The sequence below is a fragment of the Silene latifolia genome, chromosome X, assembly GCF_048544455.1.
Source record: "Silene latifolia isolate original U9 population chromosome X, ASM4854445v1, whole genome shotgun sequence".
Taxonomy (NCBI): Eukaryota; Viridiplantae; Streptophyta; class Magnoliopsida; order Caryophyllales; family Caryophyllaceae; genus Silene; species Silene latifolia.
In genome coordinates, this window is record NC_133537.1 from 109,948,458 (window position 1) to 109,972,860 (window position 24,403).

Below are 24,403 nucleotides of genomic sequence, written 5' to 3' on the forward strand. Positions count from 1 at the left end.
GAACTCCTTCCAAAATTGTTTGAATTGCCTTCAAGATATGACTATAAACTTCCCAAGACAAGTTTGTTAACAAACAAACTAAAACCTGCTCTGATACCACTTTGATATAAAATAACAACGAATTAAATCTGAACAGTACGTTGGACTGTTCGGTAATATTGTCGCAGCGGAATTAAAGTGTTATTTTTTGGTTTTTGTATAATATTAAACGAAAATTTAAAGGTATATGAATTAGTTGTGAAAATCTTGCAAGACCCCTCAACTAAAACTAGGATATGACATGAACAACTCTCCTCCCTCGCAAGGAACTCGAAACTGGACACGAATGGTAGCTCTCACCTCGCAAGGATCGAATCACACTAAAATCTCAACCTCGCAAGGAAGAAATAAAGAACTTATAACTCGCAAGCAATAAGCACACAACAAGAAACTCTTGTATTAATTCTCAAACTTGGAAGATTAAAACTGAATACAAAGACTCCTATTTATACTAATATAGAACGACATAGAGACTCCTAAAAAAAAAAAAACTTTCCTAAACTAATTAGGAAATAACAACTACTCTTTCTAGAATTAGGAAACTAAAATTTCCTAAATAAATTAGGAAAGTATTACACCAACTCAACTTAGGAAAATAAGATAATCCTATTGAAACACAAAATACTTATTACCTAAATACAATTAAACTAGAATATGACTCCTTTTGGTAAGAAGTCTCGGCGTCTCTTCCTTGGGTGTCAAGTAAACATGTGAACAATGCTGGAGCGTATTGAATAGTCCGTGTGTGTGTTCATTGATATGTCTTCGGTTCTGACTGATTTCTTCCCAAATTACCACGATTTCTTGTCTTGAATCAATCTTAAATCCTTAAATCATTTTTGAAATATTTCCACTTATCAATAAATCATTATCTCCTAGTACTCCTGCATCACATATGAAACTACTCACTCATATTAGAAATAAAACTAATGAAGTATGAATTAATAAACATGATTATATTAGAAATATAACTAAATGAAATTATAAAAATTATGAATAAACTAAATAATAATAACATATGAAATAATGAAATTGATAGTGATAAGTAATGTAAATGAAAATGTTAGAATAAACTTGATGATATTACTTGATAATGAAATGTAAAAGCAAACTAATATGACAATGCTAATAACAATAAGAAAAATTACGAAATAACGATAGGAAAGAACGAATTAACGAAATAAACGAGAAATGAAATTACCGCAACAAGAGAACTTGCAACTTGAATAAGAATAACTCAAATAACAAACCCAAATAACTTGAATGGAAAGATTGTTTTACTTAGAACAAATGCTTAATGTAAATTGTTGCAACAAATGAATGCTTAATGAAATGTAAACTAAAATGAAAACTAAGAGAATTTGTGTGCTTAAGAGTATATGAAGATGATAAAAAGATGGTAAAAAGATATCCCCTAATGACAGATTAAGTCCCCTATATATAGTGAAGTAGGGGTGAAACGTAAAATTCAATGGAGGTTGAAACCCCGATCGGGGATGAGTGTTTTCCGATTTATGGCCTTAATTCCTCAATTAATTAGCACAAGGTATCATATGCTCCTTTATTAAGCTCCTTAATGACTTGAGTTAGAGCATCATTTGGCATCCTAAGCTTGCAAGTTTGACTTGGACGTTTTGGACTTTGTTGTAGGCTTCATTTCATTTCTTTACTTGCATCAACCCATGCTCAGTTCTTCATGCTCGGGATTCCTTTACTCGGGTTTATCCAAAATGCCCTTCCTTTTGCATGATATCATCTCTTTTAGCCTCGTGAACTCTTAGTGCTTGCACATTCGACGGGAAAAAGCTATAAAAGCTACATTTCCTACAAAATACAATAAAAACAAGCAAGACACTAGAACACGGAATTAGTTCACAAATACACTAATAAAAGTGTAATATTCAATTAAAACCAAGCTAAAATTGGGGGTAAAATCGTATATAAAATGGACACATCACTTGATCCCGATCACTCTCTTAAATGTTTTTGGTAGTCTTACGTCTAGAAAGAGAATGAAGTAGTTGATATGATTGTTGATTGACTGATTGTTATTGTGTTATTGTTGTCTTCCCTTACAAGGATCTTTTGTCTCTACGTAAGTGCCTTCCCTAGGAAGGAATCCAAGGGAAGATATTTTATGTGGAGGGATAAGGATGTGTAATTTATGTGCGACCTGGCTGACATTTGGACCTGTGTGACCCGCCGATTGGAATACGGGTCAGGTCAATTCGGCGTGCCCCATCAAATAGTAATAGTGGGAGTAGTGAATGTGCATGTCTTATAATTTGGTTGATATATTTTATCTTAATCGTAATTTAATGAAATATCATATATATATATATATATATATATATATATATATATATAGGGGTGGGGTCAGGTGCGAACTAAAGTACGGTGCGAACCGTACCAACTAACTTGAAAACCCATTTTTAAAGTCAAACACGACACTTGTAACTTTTATCCCTAATTTTACTCTCTCTCATTCTTATTCACCACACACAACCATCACTACCAACAGCTTTTCCAACTGCCATCAGAGGACCGACGAGGTACCACCGTTACCAGCGCACTGGTGGAGATTGTCGGCGCACCGCCGGAGCTCCGGTTGTCACTTCCCAACTTTGGTCATACTACCGACTTTGGCTTTTCCATTTTATCCCTTTTTCGTCGCGCATCCTTGCTCTGGTCACCATGACCGTCATCGACGACGCTCCCTTCTGGCGCGGTATCGACGTTGATGGAGTTGCGATGTCACGGATTATCTTCACCGTACCAGTCAATTTCATCGGTCGTTTATCTTCACTTCTTTCCTCTCTTCATCATTCAATTGAAGTTGTTTCGTCGGCGTCGTCGCTTGGGTAGGGTAGCCGTTGGTCAGGGTGGTCGTTTATTTGATTGGGTGGCATTTATGTGGCGTCGTCGCCGGATATTAGGCTTCTTTTCATAGGTGACAGCACAGATGAAGACCGAACGTGAGAAAGGACGTGTGGGGTCGTAAGGTTGTCGATGATAGTAGTGATATTGACGTCGGCATAGTCTAAGGTTGTCAGTGGTATTGCCGGCATTGTCTAGTGGCCGGTGATTTGTTGGACAATTACATCATTTTCTGGTGGTCGGTGATTTATTGGTCAATTTATTTTATTCTCTTATGAAGTCTCAATAGTCTCTCCCATTTTTATTGGACAATTACATCATTTTCAAGCAAAATATGTACCACCTTCAGTGGAATTTTAAGCTACTCTTGTATAATCTTTTGTTCTTATATTAGATTTTTGAAGATACCAATAGCTACAAACAATTATACGGAGTATGAACTTGAAAAATAAGGATATATAATGATTAAATAAAGAAGCAGTATACATGTTAATTGTCATGGTGGGATTGAAATTATCATAGGAGTGTATTTAGTATGCGAGAGATGTGTATCTAGTAACTTAAAGAAATGTATGTAACTAGCTAAAAGTATATAGTAAGTAACTTAAATGAGTGTATCTAACAAGCTATAGGTATGTAACTAGTAAACTTAAATGAGTGTATCTAGTTAGTTAAAGGAACGTATCTAGTAACTTCAAGAGTGTATCTAGAAAGCTAAAGATATGTATTTAGTAACTTAAAAGAGTGTATCTAACTAGTTAGAAGTATGTATCTAGCAACTTAAACGAGTGTATCTAGCTACCTAAAGGTATGTATCCAAAAATTTAAAGGAGCGTATCTAGGTAGCTAGAAGTTTGTATCTAGCAATTTAAACGAGTGTATCTAGCTAGCTAATGATATGTATCTAGCAGCTCAAAAGAGTGTATCTAGCAAGTTAATGAGATCAAACGAGGGGGGTGACTATCCTTAAATAGCGAACGTGAGCTGCCTAATCTAACACTAAACCTTTTCCCTTATTATTGGAACGGCGTGGAAAGATAGGATGGACAATTTATTCGAGGAGGAATGGGACCAAACTTGTGACGGATAATGCTTCTCTCACAATAAAGCAAGTGGGAGGGCAAGTGGAGGGGAAATGGAGCACCAAATAGATGGTGCCACTTGCATATTGTGAGAGGGGCATTATCCGTCTTCAGCTTGTGACGGATAGTGTTCGTCTTCAATGAGAATTTGTGCTTAGGTTAAATGTTGTATTATTTTTGGTTAATGTTTGAAATCGATCCTCACATTTGTAAAAGTATCCTTCTATGGGAGTGCAATAAGGTGGTTAGCTGATGGGGTAGTGGTGGTTAATTGAGGGGCGATGGTTGTCGGAGTTTCTGGGTTGTGGTGGTCAATTGAGGGGCGATGGTTGTCGGAGTTTTTGGGTTGTGGTGGTCAATTGAGGGGCGATGGTTGTTGCCTATTGGTAGGCTGTTGGTGGTATTCAGGACAATTTATTGCAATTACATAATGTAACTTCGATATGCTAATTCTAGTTCTTTTCAATGATAATGATAATGAAAAGAAATGCATGAAACTATTATATGCGTGAGCAATTGGATTCTGTACAGCAGTATTTTGTCAATTGTCATGTAGAATGAAAACCTTGGATGCGGCAACTCATAGAGTCATGGCAGTCAAAAAACAAACTCAAATAATCTGTCTCCTGCGATGAGTCCTGCGTCGAATAGGGGATGGAGTCTCGGTATCACCAGTATATTCGCATCAGACGATCAATGTGTCCCATGAAGAACTTACTAGTGTTGGATAGTAAGGGTGCCAGCTGCAATCCCTCACTATGTTTTCATGATTGTTAAGCTTAGCTACCACATCCCCACTCACCTATGGTTGAAAAATGTTTTTACCAGTAAAACTAAAGAAAAAAAGTGAAAAGATTATAACAAAGGTAATGACCAAAGCCACAAAGAAAAGGTATAATGACTGACATCAATGCATAAGAAACCGTTTACAAGGACACAAACAAAATAAAAATGTAGTATATTCGTGACAAAGGCAATAAATGAATACCAACAAGGACACAACACTAGAGACTCGTAGTGTTATATAATGCACAGAGGTACAACTTATTTATTTTATTTTTTTTGGTGACGATGGGTTGAATCCCCCGGGCACATGCAATACCCTGCAAACCACGTGTGGCATGTAAGACATCCTTTAGGATGACAGGTAACCGCAGCACTCCCGTGTAGGGAGTCGAATCCGGGACCTCTCAATTTGTTGCCATTGCAACGCTTTGAGGCACTCCCAAACTCCACTATTTAAGGATAGTCACCCCCCTCTTTTGATCCTCACATTTGTAAAAGTATCCTTCTATTGAAAACATAGTGAGGGATTGTAGCTGGAACCCTTACTATCCAACACTAGTAAGTTCTTCATAGGACACATTGATCGTCTGATGCGAATATACTGGTGATACCGAGACTCCATCCCCTATTCGACGCAGGACTCATCGCAGGAGACAGATCATTTGAGTTTGTTTTTTTACTGCCATGACTCTATGAGTTGCTGCATCGAGGGTTTTCATTCTACATGACAATTGACAAAATACTGCTGTAAAGAATCCAATTGGTCACGCATATAATAGTTTCATGTAATTTCTTTTCATTATCATTATCATTGAAAAGAACTAGAATTAGCATATCGAAGTTACATTATGTAATTGCAATAAATTGTTCTGAATACCACCAACAGCCTACCAATAGGCAACAACCATCGCCCCTCAATTGACCACCACAACCTAAAAACTCCGACAACCATCGCCCCTCAATTGACCACCACAACCCAGAAACTCTTACAACCATCGCCCCTCAATTAACCACCACTACCCCATCAGCTAACCACCTTATAAGCACCCAACCATCTTAACCAACACGTAAGATGAGGGAACAATCAATGGTAAAATAAAAGGGCATCGGAGTCAATTAATTGGCCTTGGTAGTCACCAGAGGTGAGGCAACATCTAGGAGGTCGCCGGAATCGTTGTTTGCCGACGGTGTCGCAGCAGGTGAGGAGGGTGAGATGAGGGAAGTCAGGTTTAAGAAGGGAAGAGGGATAACAGTTCACGCCGGCGCCGATGAGGTCGTATCTAACCTCCGGCGACACGGTGGCTAACCGGCGTGGTGGGCCCGACGACTGAGGTTGTGGATAAGGATGGCAGGGAGTTTGGGTAATTTGGTGCGTGGGAGGGTTTGACTAAGGTAGAGGGCCATGAACTCCTTTCTTATATCAACCAGCGTAGAAGTGGCACTCGTTGTTTTGCAGCAATTAAGCTCGATATAAATAAAGCTTTCGACAGAGTATCTTGGCCGTTTCTGTTTCACGTGCTTAAGCTTTATGGTTTCCCAAAATCATTCCGAAAGCTTATTAAATTGTGTGTCAGAACGGTCTCTTTACAGGTGCTAATTAATGGCGTTCCTTCCAATCGGTTTCTTCCTCAATGTGGTTTGCGTCAAGGTGATCCCATTTCACCTTACCTTTTTATTTTATGCATGGAGATCCTTTCCCTTATGATTATTAAGGCGGAATCACAAAAGGTTATTGAAGGTATAAAGCTCTCCAGAAATAACCCAGCCATTTCTCATTTATTATACGCTGATGATGCTCTGTTGTGTTTCCGCTTATCTTCATCTAGTTGCGAGTCTTTACGGAATATCTTGGATTCCTTCAGTACCATATCGGGCCAAATGACTAATCATCAAAAATATTATGTCAAGTTCAGCCCCAATACACCGGATGATTTCAGGGAACATATTACAAATATTCTAAAAGTGCCTTCGAAACAAAATTTCGGACTTTACCTTGGCGTTCCAATTGATCTTGGCAGGCGGAAAACGGCTGCGTTTCAGTTTCTTCTGGATAAGATTTCTACCAAAATTCTATCTTGGGGCACAGCTAATTTGTCACAAGCGTCTAAGTTATTGCTTATAAATTCAGTGTTGATGGCATCTATTGCTCATGTGGCTTCTATCCTTCCGGTTCCTCTCCAAATTACCAGGAAAATAAATTATTTAATCGATCTTTTTTGGTGGAAGCAGCATAAAAACAAGCGTGCTCAGCATTGGTTGCCTCCGGAAATTTTGCAGCTACCAAAATCGGAAGGTGGTCTTGGAATGAAAAACGCTCGCATTGCTAGTCAAGCTTTGCTTTCTAAGACGTTCTGGCGTTCCCATCATCAGCATCGTTCACTTCTTTCTACTGTCCTTCGTTCAAAATACCATAAAGACTTTCCTATCCCTGAAAAGGTTTCAAAATACTCTGCCGCGTCTTTCGCCTGGAAAGGCGTTGTAAAGAATACATATCTTCTTCGGGATGGATTTGCTTGGAAATTTTGGAATGGCAATTTGATCGATATTAGAAAGGATGCTTGGATACTTGGTTCAAAGCCTTGTTTTATGTCCCTCGTCCAACCACAAAATATTAGCTTTGCGGACCTCCTGATTGATTCAACTCAGTGGAACAGGGAGAATGTTTTTAAATATTTTCACTCTGTTTCTACAAGAAAAATCTGTGCTTTAAAACTTCCGCCAGAACCTACGGACGATTTCATATATTGGAAATACACCGAGGACGGAAGTTTTTCCTCTAATTCTGCTTACTCCTTTCTTTTACATAATAATTTGCACTCAGTTGCTGCTGCCCAGACTCGTGTTAACCAGGATTTCAAATGGTCTTTGATATGGCGCCTACCTTGTCAACAACATATTAAGATTTTTCTATGGAAAATTGTTCACGGTATTCTGCCTACTGCGGATATGCTAATTAGAAGAGGTATGCCTATTAATTCAAGTTGCTCTTTTTGTCATAAAGACTGTGAAACCTTAAGTCATCTGTTTCGTGACTGCGATTTTGTTAAACGGATTTGGCTGCCTGTCTACTCAGAATTCGCTCAGAGGTCAGTTCTTATATCCCTTTTTGCACCTGGTTTGAATCTTTCATGTGCCAGCTTGCTTGTTCTACACTTGGTAACAACTATCTCCTCTTGCAATTTCCTCTTACTTTGTATGCAATCTGGAAACATCGGAATAATGTCATATTCAGAGATAGATTTGTAAACCCCGAGGAGATTCTCTCTGAGATAAATCTTCTTTCCAAGCAACAACAGGTTTTTATTTCCTACTGTCAAGTCTATGCTCCTTCTGCTCGATTCTCTGAAGTGTTCGAAACTGCATCCTACTCCCCGAACCATATTTCTCATTGCTTTCGGATTGAGGTTGCTTTTAACAAGACCAACTTGGTTTGATCTTATAAAGTCTACCACAATTATCGTATCACTCATGAAGTACTCAAATATTTTTGCTCTTCCCGTCTTCAAATCAATATTATAGCTCTGATTGAGGCTATGACTTTTGCCTCATCTATCAGACTCCAAGATGTCCTTTTTCAGCTCAACAGCATCCGACTTCAACGTCTGCTGCAACAATCCAACAACTCTTGTGTTCCTGTTACTGTTTCTTCTAGTATCAGTCGCCTCAAGTTTTTCCTTAGTTTTAATGTTACTTGGTACTGTAATGGTTACGTGTAAATTGCCCGTTTTTATTATATATATAATAGTATAATGTTGTCTAAAAAAAGTACTAAGGTAGAGGGCCTAATATCGCTGATTTCTTCAATCTAACAGTCACTAGTTAGTTCGTAGGTTTGCACCGAACAATTGGTTCGTACAAGATCCTAATTCTATATATATATATATATATATATATATATATATATATATATATATATATATATATATATATATATATATATATATATATATATATATATAAAAGAGAGAGAGAGAGAGAGAGAGAGAGAGAGAGAGAGAAGTTCTTATGAGTCCTCCTCTTTCATTGAGTCCCTAAGTCCCTCTAAGGGCCATTGGATGGACTCAATGGATGGTTGAGATGGATGAAGAGGAAATTGATTAAGGAGTACCAAAAAGAAAAGGAAAAAAATGTGGATGGTTTGATTGAAATGGATGGTTGAGATTGAAAAAAAAATATCACTAATCAATTTTCTATACACAATTAAATTTTCTTTCTCTCTCTAGCCCCTAATTAATCAGTTTTCAGTTTCAGATTTTATGAGTGTAAATGTAATGTTGTATGAGTTTTATGAGTGTAACTTTGATTTTTTTTTGTGACGGAAAATTTGATTTTTTTGGTGACAGATTTTATGCGGTTTTGCATACAAAAAATTGAATTTATACAATTTCAACAACTTATGAGTGTAAATGTAATATTTTAAGAGTGTAAATGTAATATTTTAATAGTGTAATTTTGATTTTTTTTGTGACGGAAATTTTGAATTTATATAATTTTAACATTTTACGAGTGTAACTTTGATGTTTTACGAGTGTAAATGTGATATTTTATGAATGTAGTTTTGATTTTTTTATGACGGAAATTTTGAGTTTATATAATATTAACATTTTACGAATGTAACTTTGATGTTTTCCGAGTGTAAATGTAATATTTTAAGAGTGTAATTTTGATTTTTTTATGACGGAAATTTTGAATTTATATAATTTAACATTTTACGAGTGTAACTTTGATGATTTACGAGTGTAAATGTAATACTTTAAGAGTGTAAATTAGATTTTTTAGGCAATTTTCTATATAAAAATTTGAATTTATATAGTCTTAAAATGTTACGAGTATAAATTTGATGCTTTACGAGTGTAAATGTAGTATTTTAAGTGTAAATTTGAAGGTTTAAGAGTGTAAATTTAATGCATTATAAGTGTAATTTTGGTCCTTTAAGTGTAACTTTGGTCCTTTAAGAGTGTAACTTTGGTCCTTTATGAGGGTAACTGTAGTCCTACCACCGACAAACACCACCACCGTCCTCCACCACCAATCTACCCTCATAAAAAAAGGTAGACCTATTAAAAAAACTTGAAAAAAAGAGCAAAATAACTAGATCTGAAACAAAACAAGAGTACAAGTGTAAGTCTGAGGAAATACGAGTGTAACTCTGATGAAATACGGGTGTAAATCTTAAAAAATATATATAATAAGACGAATTTAAACAAGTCGAGATTAAAAAAAAATATAAAAAGAAAAGAGATTTGAAAAAATATCAAACTAGTGTAACTTTAAGGAAATACGAGTGTAAATTTGAGGAAATACAAGTGTAACTTTAAAGAACTACGAGTGTAAATTTTTAGAAATAGAAGTGTAACTGTAAAATAATACGAGTGTAACTGTAAAAGAACACAAAAAAAAACAGATCTGAAACCACAACAATAACAAGACGAAATTTAATTACAAATATGAATAAAAAAATATATAACAACTCCACACTACCAACATACCACATAAAAGATAGATATGAAAAATGAGTGTGTATGTGTAAAGAAATATGAGTGTAAGTGTAAGGAAATACGAGTGTAACTGTAAAGAAATACGAGTGTAACTGTAAAGAAATATGAATGAGTGTAAGTGTAAAGAAATACGAGTGTAAGTGTAAAGAAATATGAGTGTAACTTTAAAAACTACGAGTGTAACTTTAAAAACCGATCTGAAACCACCACAATAACAAGTGTAAATATGGAAAAACAAAATTAAAATCTGAGACAAAACAAAAATCGAGATCTGGAAAATAAAGCAAAACAAACGACAACACCAACAATCACTCCACCACCCTTGCCTCCTCCATTCACCACCAAGAACAAGCCCCAAAAATCGAGATTTGAAAAAAACAAAAACCACCCACAACAAATTTAATTGAAAAAAAAAAAGCAAAAAAATGGTGATAGATGTGAGATGAGACGAGGAGGGAGGCGGCAGCGGTGGAGGAAAGGAGGGAGGCTGGTGAGGCTGTCGGATCTGAGAGGAGGTGCGGGTTGTGATGGTCCTCCTTCTCACATCCCTCTCCCTTCACCACGACCCACAACAACTACAAGCCGACAACAACAATACAACAACTAGATCTCGTTTTTTAATTGGTTTATTTTCAAATCTCGTTTTTTTGGTTTTGTGTGGTGGAGGTTGATGACAATAAAGATGAGGAAGCGCGGGGATAGAGGTGGGTGAGTGGTGGCGTTCGGTGGTGGTGGTGTTAAAGTGTAAATGTGGTAAGAGGAGGTGGAGAAAGGGTAAGGTGGTCGTGGTGGTGGTTTCGGCAATGATGTTGTCGGGTGGTAGATTAGAGTGACGGATCTGGTTGACGGGAATAGGGGTGTGACGAGAGGGTAAGAGGAGGTGGTGGTGGTTTCGGCCAAGGTGGTGTCGGGTGGTGGCTCGGTGTGGCGGATCTGGGGGCGTGAGGGCGAGTGAGGAAGAGAGGAGGTGATGCGGCGGGACTGGGTGTGGTGGTCGGTTGGTGGTCGTCGGCTGGTGGTTGTCGACTTGGAGATGGTGTGACGGGGCTGGGTGTGGTGGTGGGGCGTGACGTGGAGGAGGTGGTGAGATAGTGATGGTCGGTTGGTGTGGTCGTGGTGGGTGTAAGGTGGTAGGTGGGTGAGTGAGGAAGAGAAGAGGGAAATGTTTTTTGAGTTTTTTTTATTTATTTGGTTTTTAGAGAGATGAGAGGAATGATATTTGTGTGATAGAAGAGAGAAGTGCGTGGAAAAAGAAGGCCTATATAGTGAAATTAGGGTTTGATTAGTGATGGTAGAGATGGAAACTGATTAATTAGCATCAATCCCCTCCTTTTAGCATTAATCCCCTACTTTTTCCTTTCAATCCAAGCCTTCCATCTCTCTCATCCAAGGGCCCTAAAGAGAACTTATGGACTCAAGGATTTTAGGTGGAATATATATATATATATATATATATATATATATATATATATATATATATATATATATATATATATATAGAGAGAGAGAGAGAGAGAGGTAAGATCTAATGAGTCCCTTACCTCATTTAAGTCCTTAAGTCCTTATAAGGACCCTTTGATGGACAACATCTATGGTGGAGATTTTTTACAAAATGTAGGCCAAAAAAAAAGGGAAAAGCATGGCTATGAGAGAGGACAACAATTCCTGCGAATTGTTCTTACCAATGATTATTTCCTGCGGACAAAAACATATATCCTTTGTACTATGTTTCCACTTCCCACATTCTTCCTTCCTGAACACACTTAATTCCAACCTTTTTCTTTCTTTCTTCTCTCTAAAACTGGGTTCTTTCATCTCCAAACGAAGATAAAGTTCTCTCTAAATCCTCCAAATCAGCGTAAACATGCAAATAATAGATGGCATCAATGGTATTTCTTCATTTTATTAATTGTTTTCAGTCACATTTTCATATTTTTCAGTTGAATAGGAAGGATGAAGGTAAACATTACAGTTTTGCATATTTGCATGTCATCGAATTTGTTCATTCTTGTTTTGATTATTTGTTACGGGGTTTGAAATGAACATTGTTAGAATTAAATCTTCCTGTTGGGTTTTCATTAATTTGAGTTTAAATTAGCATGAACGCATTCTGACAACATTTACATGAACATTTTAGCTGTAGTTTTACATTTACACTTTTTATTGTTATATTTTTTATGTGAATTAGCATTCTGACAACATTTACACTTTTATTGACATTTACACTTTTAAAGCCTCACATTTACACTGCATTACTGCTCACGTTTACACTTTTCCTGTACTTTTAAATTTACACTTTTTTATTGTTATAGTCACCTTTGCATTTTAATTGTTATATTTTTTATGTGAGTTAGCATTCTGACAACATTTACACTTTTATTGACATTTACACTTTTAAAGCCTCGCATTTGCATTACTGCTCACGTTTACACTTTTCATGTACTGTACACAGGTACACTTTACATCATATGACATTTTCACGTGAATCCCCTATAACTTAACATTTACACTTCTAATTACTTAGTATTTACACTTTACAATTCATAACATTTACACTTTCGATCATTACATTTACACTTCTAATGACTTAACATTTACACTTTACAATTCAATACATTTGCATTTTTATTGTTATATTTTTGTTGACATTTCCACTTTTGTTGACATTTACACTTTTAAAGTATAACATTTACACTGCATTGCTGCTCACGTTTACACTTTTGGTGTACTTTTACACCTTTGTTGACATTTACACTTTCAGACAATCACATTTATACTTCGTTTCTGCTACACATTTCGATGTTTACTCTTTTTGCTATAGTTTTACATTTACACTTTCTGTTAATATTATAGTTTTAATTTGTGTTAGCATTCTGAAAACATTTACACTTTTGTTGACATTTACACTTATAAAGAATCACATTTACACTGCATTTCTGCTGACATTTACACTTTTGCTGACATTTACACATGACATTACAGCACATTTACACTTTGTTTCTACTGACATTTACACTTACACTTTTGGATGTTTACTTTTACTATAGTTTTGACATTTACACTTTTGATGACATTTACACTTTCAGAACAGCACATTTTCACTTTGTTTCTACTGACATTTACACTTACACTTTTGGATGTTTATTTTTACTATAGTTCTGACATTTACACTTTTGATGACATTTACACTTTTATAACAGCAAATTTACACTTCATATCTGAGGACATTTACATTTACACTTACACTCTGTGCACATTTCTGAGACTTGGTAAAATAGAATGGGGTTCACTTTGCTGGCAAGAGCGTGTAAGGAGGTGGAGAAGAGGTTTACACCGTACATCGGCCAGGAGTTTGGGGGTGTTGAGGATGCAGTGACTTTTTATAAGATATACGCCATTGCTTGTGGGTTTGATGTACGTAGGTACACAACAACAAAATGGCGTGGCGGTGAGATCAAGTCAAAGCTCGTCGTGCCCCGCAATCGAGAAGGTTTCGCTCACAAGAAGCCCGAGAAAAGATCGGGATGGCGGATTTGGATGGGGAGAATTCACGAGAGGATATTCAGGGTCACTAGAGTGGGGTGTAAAGCGAGGATACGACTATATATGAAGAATGGTCTTTTAGTAATTGACCGGTTCCACGAGGGTCACAATCACGAGCTTATCTCACTTCGGGACAGACGAGTTCAGAAATTGTCGCGTAACATACAGATTATCACAAGATGATAATCGTGTCAAACTCAAGGGTTTGTAATACATAATCAGTCTCTATACTAAATAAATAATTCCATTCATGTTATATTTATATGACGTATATCATTAATGATTAATTGGCGGTGAAGATAGGAGCAACAAAAACATACAGAATCTGCAAAGAACAAGTGAATGGATACGAAAACATTGGAGCAAGCTTAAATGATTTTAAGAACTTCCATAGGGATGTTAAATGTTTCATTCACGAACGGGATGGTCAGTTGTTTGTTGACCATTTCAAGGAAATGACTGAAACAAGAATAGGTTTCTACTTTGACTATGACCTTGACGATGATGGCGACCCTACGTAGGGCCATATGGGCGGGGGCCACTTCACCGCCGAGATAATTACAAAATTTTTGGTGATGCGGTGTCATTCGACCCAACTTACTCCTCCAATAAGTATTCTATGGTATTCACACCATTCACAGGTGTTGACCACCATAAACGATCGTGACGTTCGTGGGGCTCTAATTGCAAGGGAAGATTATGAGTCGTTTAATTGGGTTTTCAGCCGGTTTTTACAAGCAATGGGGGTAAGGAACCCGAGTACATAATTACGGATCAGGACCAGGTATTATCAAATCTGTCCCTCTTGTTTTCAAGACAACGCCATCGGTTACGTATGTGGCATATAATGAACAAAATGCCAAATAAGTTTGGCGTATCGAGAAGCGACTATAATGACTTCATCTGTAAAATTGATAACATTATATGGGACGATGAGCTTGAGGCGCGAGAATTTGATGGTCTCTGGGAGCAAATAGTTCAAGATCATGGTGTTGGCGTAAATGATTGGTTTGCAGATACATATGCTATAAGGGGACAGTGGGTGATGGCGCATTGCAGAGACTTGAGGATGGCGTCGATTATGAGGACAACTCAAAGATCAGAGAGCGAAAATAGCTTTTTCAAGAGGTTTGAGCACAAGTCAAGAACATTGGTTGAGTTTTGGATGCGTTTTGAGAGCGCTATGGACCAACAAAGACATACACAAAAGCTTGACTTGACAACATGGATAAGCACTCGTCCATAGCAACGGCGTCAACACATCTGGCATTAGAGATTCATGCTGCAAAGGTGTACACCTATTCAGCTTTCAACAAATTCAAACAAGAAGCCTTCTTCTCAATTGATACATGTAGAACAGGAGGTTTCACTGAGAGAGGCGAGCTAGAGATAACTATTGTCAAAGATTCAACCAGAAAGAAGAATTTTGAAGTTGTGTACAGTACAGGTAGTTTACACTTCCTATGACATTTACACTTTCTGTTTTTACCTCTTTTAAATTCCTATAACTTAACATTTACACTTCTAATAACTTAACATTTACACTTCCCATTAGTTTACATTTACACTTCCTATTAGTTTGCATATACACTTCTATTAACTTAACATTTACACTTTACAATTGATGACATTTACACTTTACATCATATGACATTTACACATGTAAATCCCCTATAACTTAACATTTACACTTCTAATACCTTAACATTTACACTTCCTATTAGATTACATTTACACTTCTAATTACTTAGCATTTACACTTTACAATTCATGACATTTACACTTTAGATCATTACATTTACACTTCTAATGACTTAACATTTACACTTCCTATTAGATTATGTAATTTACACTTCTAATTACTTAGCATTTACACTTTACAATTCCTGACATTTACAATTTAGATCATTACATTTACACTTCTAATGACTTAACATTTACACTTTATAATTCAGTACACTTTACATCATATGACATTTACCTCTTTCTGTTTTTACCTCTTTTAAATTCCTATAACTTAACATTTACACTTCTAATAACTTAACATTTACACTTCCCATTAGTTTACATTTACACTTCCTATTAGTTTGCATATACACTTCTATTAACTTAACATTTACACTTTACAATTGATGACATTTACACTTTACATCATATGACATTTACACATGTAAATCCCCTATAACTTAACATTTACACTTCTAATACCTTAACATTTACACTTCCTATTAGATTACATTTACACTTCTAATTACTTAGCATTTACACTTTACAATTCATGACATTTACACTTTAGATCATTACATTTACACTTCTAATACCTTAACATTTACACTTCCTATTAGATTACATTTACACTTCTAATTACTTAGCATTTACACTTTACAATTCATGACATTTACACTTTAGATCATTACATTTACACTTCTAATGACTTCACATTTACACTTTACAATTCAATACATTTACACTTTACATAAGTGACACTATTTTTAACGTTCACACTTACATGATAGCTTTATATCGATGACACGGTACACGTAAAGCAAGTTGCGGTTGTACGATGTTTGAAAGAACAGGAATCTATGCCGCCATATAATATGGATTTTTTCAGCAAGTGGGATAAAGACTATACCAGAAGATTATGTTCTGAATAGATGGATGAAAGAGTATCTCCGATTAAGGATTTTCACATCTAATGGTGAAGGAACAGAAAACATGCAAGTCATCGATGAAAAACAAATTGCAATGTCAATAATGTGGTCAGAAGTTCATGAAGCTGTAGGGCTCCTTCGAGACAAAGGAATAGCTGATGTTGACAGCTTTTCCACTGTAATTAGATCATTTAGACAGTCCCTCTCACCATTAGAGGAAGTGTTGAATAAAAATCAACAAATGGAGAAATTTCTGAATTGTACGGCATGTGAGGTAGTGACGATATTGCCACCAAAGAATTCGAAAAACAAGGGGACCGGAAAAAGATTCTTTGTCGAGACAAAACAAAAGCAATGGTGTTGGCTAGGAAACCCAAACGTAAGTGTAAGAATTGCAAGAGAATGGCAAATCACGACAAGAGAAAGCGCCTAACCCCTTCTCAAAGACACACGCCATTGTGCGAAGGGTCGTCTGAACCAGAAGAGGATAAAGGAGAGGAGGAGGAAGAGCTGGAGTCAGGAGAAGAATAGACGTCAGATCAGTGACAAGTGTTGCTTTATATATTTTGAGTGTGTAACTTAAAACTTTGATGTGCTATAACTGGAGCGGGCGATAAGGAATTGGTCTCATGGCAGCGTAACTTTGAAATGCAGTTGGTGTAACTTTTAGTAACACCAACGTTAGAGTTACACTGGCATAAGACCAAAATCTCTCTGTTTTATTAGATAGCCAACCATTGTGTTACTTGAACTTAATTTGGATTACTTATGTTATTTCAATAACATGATTACACTTATTTTCAAATAACTGGTGTTAACATTTACACTTCCCATGTCAGCACATTTACACTTCCAGTAACTTCACATTTACACATACTATATCCTCACATTTACACTTTGAATATCTTCACATTTACACTTCCAATTTAGTCAGTTTTACACTTGATTTGTTCACATTTACACTTCTCCTATATTCAAATTTACACTTCCTATTTGTTCTTATTTACCCTTTTTTTGTTCACATTTACACTTGGGCTGTCACCACATTTACACTTCCCATGTCACCACATTTACACTGCATTCAATTTAATTTCAGTGTGTTTATATTCAAACTTTCGGTATGTTAAAGTTGACACGTGAGTGTTAACATTTACACTTTAAGTGTGTTAACATTTACTTAAAGTGTAAATGTGACTAAATTACAAGTGTGATAACAGTTACACTTGCAATTTAGTCACATTTACACTTTGAAAAACTATGATTATAAATGCCAAAAAATAGTCAACCATTACACTTCATTAGTGTAATTTACAATTACACTTCATTACTGTAAAGCTTACACTTGCAAAACATTATTTACTAAGTTCAAGATTGCCAAACAAAATACATTTTAAAAAAAAATATGTCCACAAATTGTTCACTTTTTCGACAACACAGCCTTAATTTTGCGCTTCTTTTGTAACTTGGCCCATAAATCTTCTTTTCCAGCGATAAACCCATTCAACTTTGCTTCAAAAATGTCTCTGTTGACATTTATGTCAGCTAGAACAAGCGTCGCCACCAACTCGACTACCAAGTACCGTCGATTCCTCTTCCTCTCCAAGTCTGGATGCTCAAAAGGTTGACCCTCGTACATCAGCATATACATCATACAGAAAATCCCTGATTCTGTTATGTTAGGAAGGGGTGTTTGGCGCTGAACGGGATTTGCCGATGCTCAAAGCTAGTAATCTCATATCCCTGTCCGTTCGCGTCCAAATAATCGCTAACACTAATGCCACTTGGCGAGTAACATTGCACATTTGATGATCCCGTTGGCATGATGTTGGTAGTCAAGGAGATCCACGGTTTGTTGTCCAAAATTTATACACACGCATGCAAAGTGACCACCAATGTTGACAGTGCGAAGATAAACTCGGCATTCGGGTTGAAAGTTTTATCACGATCCTGGATGAAGGTATCCCAAATGTGATACAACCGATCGGTGATGTCATTAGACTGTGAGCCTGCTTCACGTATATCCATAAGCTGCATGATACATTCTGTTCGGGGAGTGAGTGAGACTTCATAATAAAAGAAAGAACTAATGTATAACTTTGAGGCTTTGTCAGGGGGGGGGAGGGGGAGGGGGGTGTACCATATGACGTATCCCAAAGAAGGCCATCCTAGGAAGTAAGTGTTCAGTAGACTCCAAATGGTTCAAAAAAACACCCATGACTCAATGACAACGGGCGACATTACAACCTCGGGAAGCATGGTCATGATGTCGGGGCCGTATGCGTGGCATGCCCTCTTTGTACCAAGAGATTGATTCACCGCAATAAAACACACGTATAATAGTAAGAAATTGAGAAGTAGTTACAAATTAAATATCGTAACGAATTGGCCTTGTTATAAGAGCGCCAGAACTAACGAATTTTCAAAGTTGTAGTCGTCTAACAGGCAATAGTCCACCGCATGCTTTCGACGTGATCGAATACCCCTGACCAAACTTTGATTGTTCCGTAAGAAGGTCGAGACAACAAGAGTTTGCGTACCAGCTGACCACGATCAATTGAGCAACCCAAGCCATTCCCCCGCCCGGAACGGCCTCCGTCACGGTGACAACGGTTGGCTACCCGACGAGCTGCGCTGACGCTTGAACAACGGCGGGCGCTTCCGCTGTATGGCTACGGGATTGACCACGGGGCTTCCTTCTACGTGTTTAGGAGGTGGGACGCAACACGAGGTCGTTCATGTACGTAATCTCTTCCTCATCGTCCGGACTAAAACCTGTGCAACATTGGAGACCAGGTTTTCCCGGCGGGTTCGGACCTTGACCATACTTTTCTCGAATTGGGTTATCCTTGAGCGAACGCTCTCCCTCACTTTGTTATGGTCACTCGGGATAAGAATGGACACCACTTCAGCCCGGACGAGGTTCAGAATGTCCCTCTCACCTAAGGCGCGATCAAATAGCTTCCCATTGAAAAGCAAAGCATGTGTATCATCATGTACACCCCGCAATCAAACGCAGAATAACCCGTGCCTTGCCATTTAAATTCGACATTCACAAATTTGAACCCAGCAACCTTTGATCCTCTGACAAACCCTTTAGACTCCAGATACGCACCCATTAAATCACACTGTAAAAGGAATTAAAAAAAAAGTCAATTTAAAAACAGTGTTTACAATTCCAGAATACATCAACACTGAAGAACAAATTACGGTATGCTATTTATAATTATTACCGCAATACGGGAAATTCCAAAATATGGAAGCTTCTCAAAATCATCGTCGTATCGACGGTTGTCCAAATACTCTATCTGCTCGGAAACGAAGTTTATGCATGCACAGCTCTAATGATCATTATTGCCAGATAAGATCGGGATGAAGACCTGGCGGGTGTGACAACAAAGACATAAAAGATACACTCAGTAAAAAATTCAGATTTACTTTTTCAATAATTCGTCACATTTACAGTCCCTGTGTCATGACATTTACACTTTCCATATATTCACATTTACACTATATATGTCATGACATTTACACTTCGTATTTAGTCACCTTTACACTCCCCGTCTCATAGCTTTTACACTTCACTATATCTCACATTTACACTTCCAAAGTGCTGACATTTACACTTTCCATATATTCACATTTACACTTTAAATGTGATGACATTTACACTTCTTGTTTAGTCACCTTTACACTCCCTATGTCATCACATTTACACTTTCTATATGATCACATTTCCACAATACATACATCATGGCATTTACAGTTCACTATGTATCACATTTACACTTCATATTTCATTACATTCACAATATCTCACGACATTTACAGTTCACTGTGTCTCACATTTACACTTCATATGTCATGACATTTACACTTTACATATTTTCACATTTACACTTTATGTGTGCTGACATTTACACTATTTATTTAGTCACCTTTACACTCGCTATGTCAACATATTTACACTTTCTATATAATCACATTTACACTATACATCATAACATTTACACTTCACTACGTATCACATTTACACTTCATGTTTCATGACATTTACACTTTCTTCTTAATCACATCCAGGCATTTACACTTTCTGTGAAAATCACATATACACTTTCGGTGTGATGACATTTACACTTCACAATAGGTCACATTTACACTTACCATATCAGATCCAAGTTGAAATGGAGACAAACAGGATTGAATCCAAGCATCCCACCCAGCCCAGATTTCGTCCTTTTTGTCAAGAACAATGCCTTTCTTCTTGGCTTTCCAAATTTCCAGTGCAGGGCTCTGTTCAAACAAACGGCAGCGCTATTAAATTTAGACACTTACGTTACAATTAAATTGGAACTATAAAAATTGCATTGAGTGAGGATAGGGCAAGTACGGTGTGACTAAGCCCGAAGAAACAACGAGAGGATGCAACTGGTGCAGTTTGGTCATACATCATCTTATTGATTAGTAGGCACCAACAATCGATTACAGAATTCATAACTTCTTGTCCAGGTTCAAGGGTTAACATGTCTTCCGGTGACACGAAGAAAAAGTCGAAAAAGCGCCAATTCTTCCCTACAAAAAAAGTTTGATTTATATAAGGCAAACATGGTTACGACAACATATAAGTATTAATATGTTTAACATAGAAATTAATCGACTCACCCTTTCAACCAAGCTTCTGATTTGTTAAATACGTAGTCCAGGACGTATTTCCTTTCCTTAAAAACACCCCTAAATAATTTCTTATTCAGTTTGCTGCAGTCTAGATAACAAAGCCCTCGCTTTCGGGCATGGGTTCCCCACAATCCATGGTGCAAGTCAGATTCTCAGGGACCACTTCCATGCACTGTAAGGGCTCATGTGAATGAAATAGGAAAGGGTGGTGATCCATATTACTACGGGGGACATAAATTTCCCGACCATCCGCGGGAACGGCTGGTTGAGAAGGGCTCGCCACATCGTCGTTCCAAAATCCTCACTGGAACCCTCTTAAACGCCTCGGCTAGCTCTGCGTAGATATAAACGTACACCGAAATTCCGGCAACTTAAACTCGGAGGAGGGTGCTTCAACAATAACCTTATCCGAACCCCTCCGCAACATCCATGGGCTTGTCATCATTCGAAATGAACCAGGGCAACCAGGTTGTTCAAGAGGGCCCTCACCTTCCTCGTTGACCATGCCACTACCAATCTCTAAACCTTCTTGCGATGCATCTTCACGCACTGTGGTTGAAACAACGTCGGGCTCACCATCGGTGCTTTCGTACCACCGACTTGGCGTCGGTCAACGGGCGTTCCACCGGTGCACCGCTAACATCCACACCTCACCAGGCACTAGTCCAACCACGAGTGGTTCGGGCCCCGGCAGGCCCCTCTTGGGACGGCTCCATGTCCATGCCCGCCGCACCTCATCCGGATCGTGCACCACCCCGTGCCACTTCAATGTCACATTGTCGACAACTTTTTCAACGCGTTATCGATATCAGCTGTCGCTATAAATTTCAACTCAAATGAAGATGATCCATCTTCAATTGACGGGACTACCATATCCGCACCCACCTTGTTTGCTACTTTTGAAAAAGGCGGCTCCCCTTCGCGTAAAAACAGGCCCTGTTCTTGAGCCGACTCCATATCCATACCCCCGCACAATCTCATCCTCACCTATCTCGTACGCGACCCTCTGCCGCTTCACCGCCACCATCCCCAACATCGCCAAACCTTGCAGCGCATTATCAATATCGCAGTCGAAATAAATTTTAGTTGAACTGAAGATGAACCATCTTCAGTTGACTGGCCTACCACATCCGCATCACCCTTATTCGTTGCTTCTGACTTACACTTCTGAACAACATCTTCAGCTTTCTCTAGGGAACCACTAGTGTCAGTCACTTCCCCTCCCAAACTTTCCTGCTCCTCGTTCAATGAGGACTTTGTGTACGCTTCTTCAACTTCATCCGGGCTATAAATTTTCTCTAGAATCTGCCGATCAGTGTATTGAGTCAAGTCATCGGTTAAATCTAGCCCGCATTCCTCTTCCTCTCGTCGACAGGCTTCGTTAAGTTCAGCGGTGTTGTAGAAATTAGCGGTCTCCATTACCTCTGACATCGCCGCATCACCTGCTTTATCACCCAAATCAGAATCTTCTGCAAGTGATACAGGCTCTACAGTAGGCGTAAACTCGAACTTAGGAGCCTTGGTCTTTTTTTTTCTTGCTTGCCTTTGTTTTTTTCTTGGCCACCTTCCCAACATCTGACAATGAGGGAGCGTTATCATTATACTTTTTCATTTGGGAAGCTAAATTTCCAACTTCTTCAACATATTCCTTCACCTTTGCACCTTCAAAAAAAGCTTGCGTCGCTTATGACGGAACAAGATCGATTGAAGAAGTAGCACCCGTTGTTAAATTCTTAAGCATTTGTTTGCATCCGTATACCAGGAATAGAAGGCCACAAGCGTTCCTTTGAATCTTCAAGTACGGCTCGTGTACACCCTACAGTTGGTAACAAAAAAAGATTTAAGACTCTAGATACACAAAATATACTGCTCATATATATATATATATATATATATATATATATATATATATATATATATATATATATATATATATATATATATATATATATATATATATATATATATATATATATATATATATATATATATATTAAATAAAATATGCGATTAATTAAACATTCATAACATAAATCTTACATCTGACCCTAGCTTTCAACTCATCGTCATCTTCAACACCGGGAGGGAGTTCAATCTGAATAAACTTCTTATCGGGTGATGTACCCGACGTTGAAATCAGAAGAGGCGTAGGGCTTGCCAATGGCGCCTTGGGCACGCCAGCTATAGCCAACATCGTATTACCGGTGTCCTTCTCATCAGGGGTCTTGTTTTGACATCGCGGGTACATCACCTTCGACAAAGTTAGACGACCCAGTGGACCCACGTCCAGCTCATCCTTTAACCTCTTCGATAGAGTTTTCAGATCCCAATCTTTGAATAAGTGGAAGGCCATCTGGGCAACTCTTGCCACGGTAATCATACCGCTGAAAATAAGTAATCATAAGGAAAGGGATACAACCAAGCAGATGTGACTGCACGTTGCGAGCCTCGGCTGCAGCATTAGCTAGACATTCCAATACATACGAGCACCAGTCATACTCCGGTATGGCACTCACATCTTCAACCACTTTCAAAAGTGTAATTTCAATGCCGTTGTTCAATGTCGGCGCAAGGAATGATGAAATGCTAAGAAGCACAAACAGGCGGCAGAATTCATCGCCTCCATCTTTGAATTGCGACTCAATATAATTGAAGACGTCTCCTAAAGGAATAGAATCAGAATTTGATTTCACTTTGAACTTTTTGCGCCACAGTTGTTTTATGCGCACATATTTTTCATCTTTAGCACCAGGCATGTGTCCAGTAGGTACTATTTCCATCTCTCTCTCACCAACAGGTAACATGAAACAGTCATAGACATCATACTTAGTAACCATAAACTCCTTCAACTCCGACGCCCTGAAAACATGAGAACCATCGCTAAAAGCCTCAAGAAATTCAGGAACATGTGAAAGCGGGAAACTTCTGAGTTTAAGATGAAGCAGCCCCCCAAATCCAATCCTCTGTACAGCAGCTCGTTGGGCAATGTTAAGCTTACCAATAAGCTTGTGAAGCCGGTTGGGGCGACACTTAACGGAAATAGTAGGGGTAACTTCTGGTTGTTGTTCACCTCCAGGTACTTCTCCATCAGATACCATCCGAATCGGGAACAAAAAGTACATAAGAAATGCACAAGTGATCAGTCAACCTATAACAATCTACACATTTACATTTACACTTACTCTATCCTCACATTTACACTTCCAGTATCTTCACATTTACACTTCCAATTTAGTCAGATTTACACTTTATT

The 24,403-nt window shown here is 37.8% G+C and overlaps 1 protein-coding gene and 1 long non-coding RNA gene across 2 annotated transcripts; one reads left to right on the forward strand and one right to left on the reverse strand.

Moving 5' to 3' along the window:
- The first annotated feature begins 15,049 nt into the window (after positions 1-15,049).
- On the forward strand, positions 15,050-16,912 carry LOC141618072 (uncharacterized). Its single transcript, XM_074435192.1, has 2 exons — positions 15,050-15,272; positions 16,440-16,912. The coding sequence occupies exons 1-2, from the start codon at positions 15,050-15,052 to the stop codon at positions 16,910-16,912; spliced, it is 696 nt and encodes a 231-aa protein (XP_074291293.1).
- Positions 16,913-19,471: 2,559 nt separating this feature from the next.
- LOC141621542 (uncharacterized) lies at positions 19,472-20,844 on the reverse strand. Its single transcript, XR_012532432.1, has 3 exons — positions 20,641-20,844; positions 19,710-19,856; positions 19,472-19,604 (listed from the first exon to the last, which is right to left on the reverse strand). It is a non-coding gene; the product is annotated as an uncharacterized LOC141621542 (long non-coding RNA).
- Between the last annotated feature and the right edge of the window lie 3,559 nt (positions 20,845-24,403).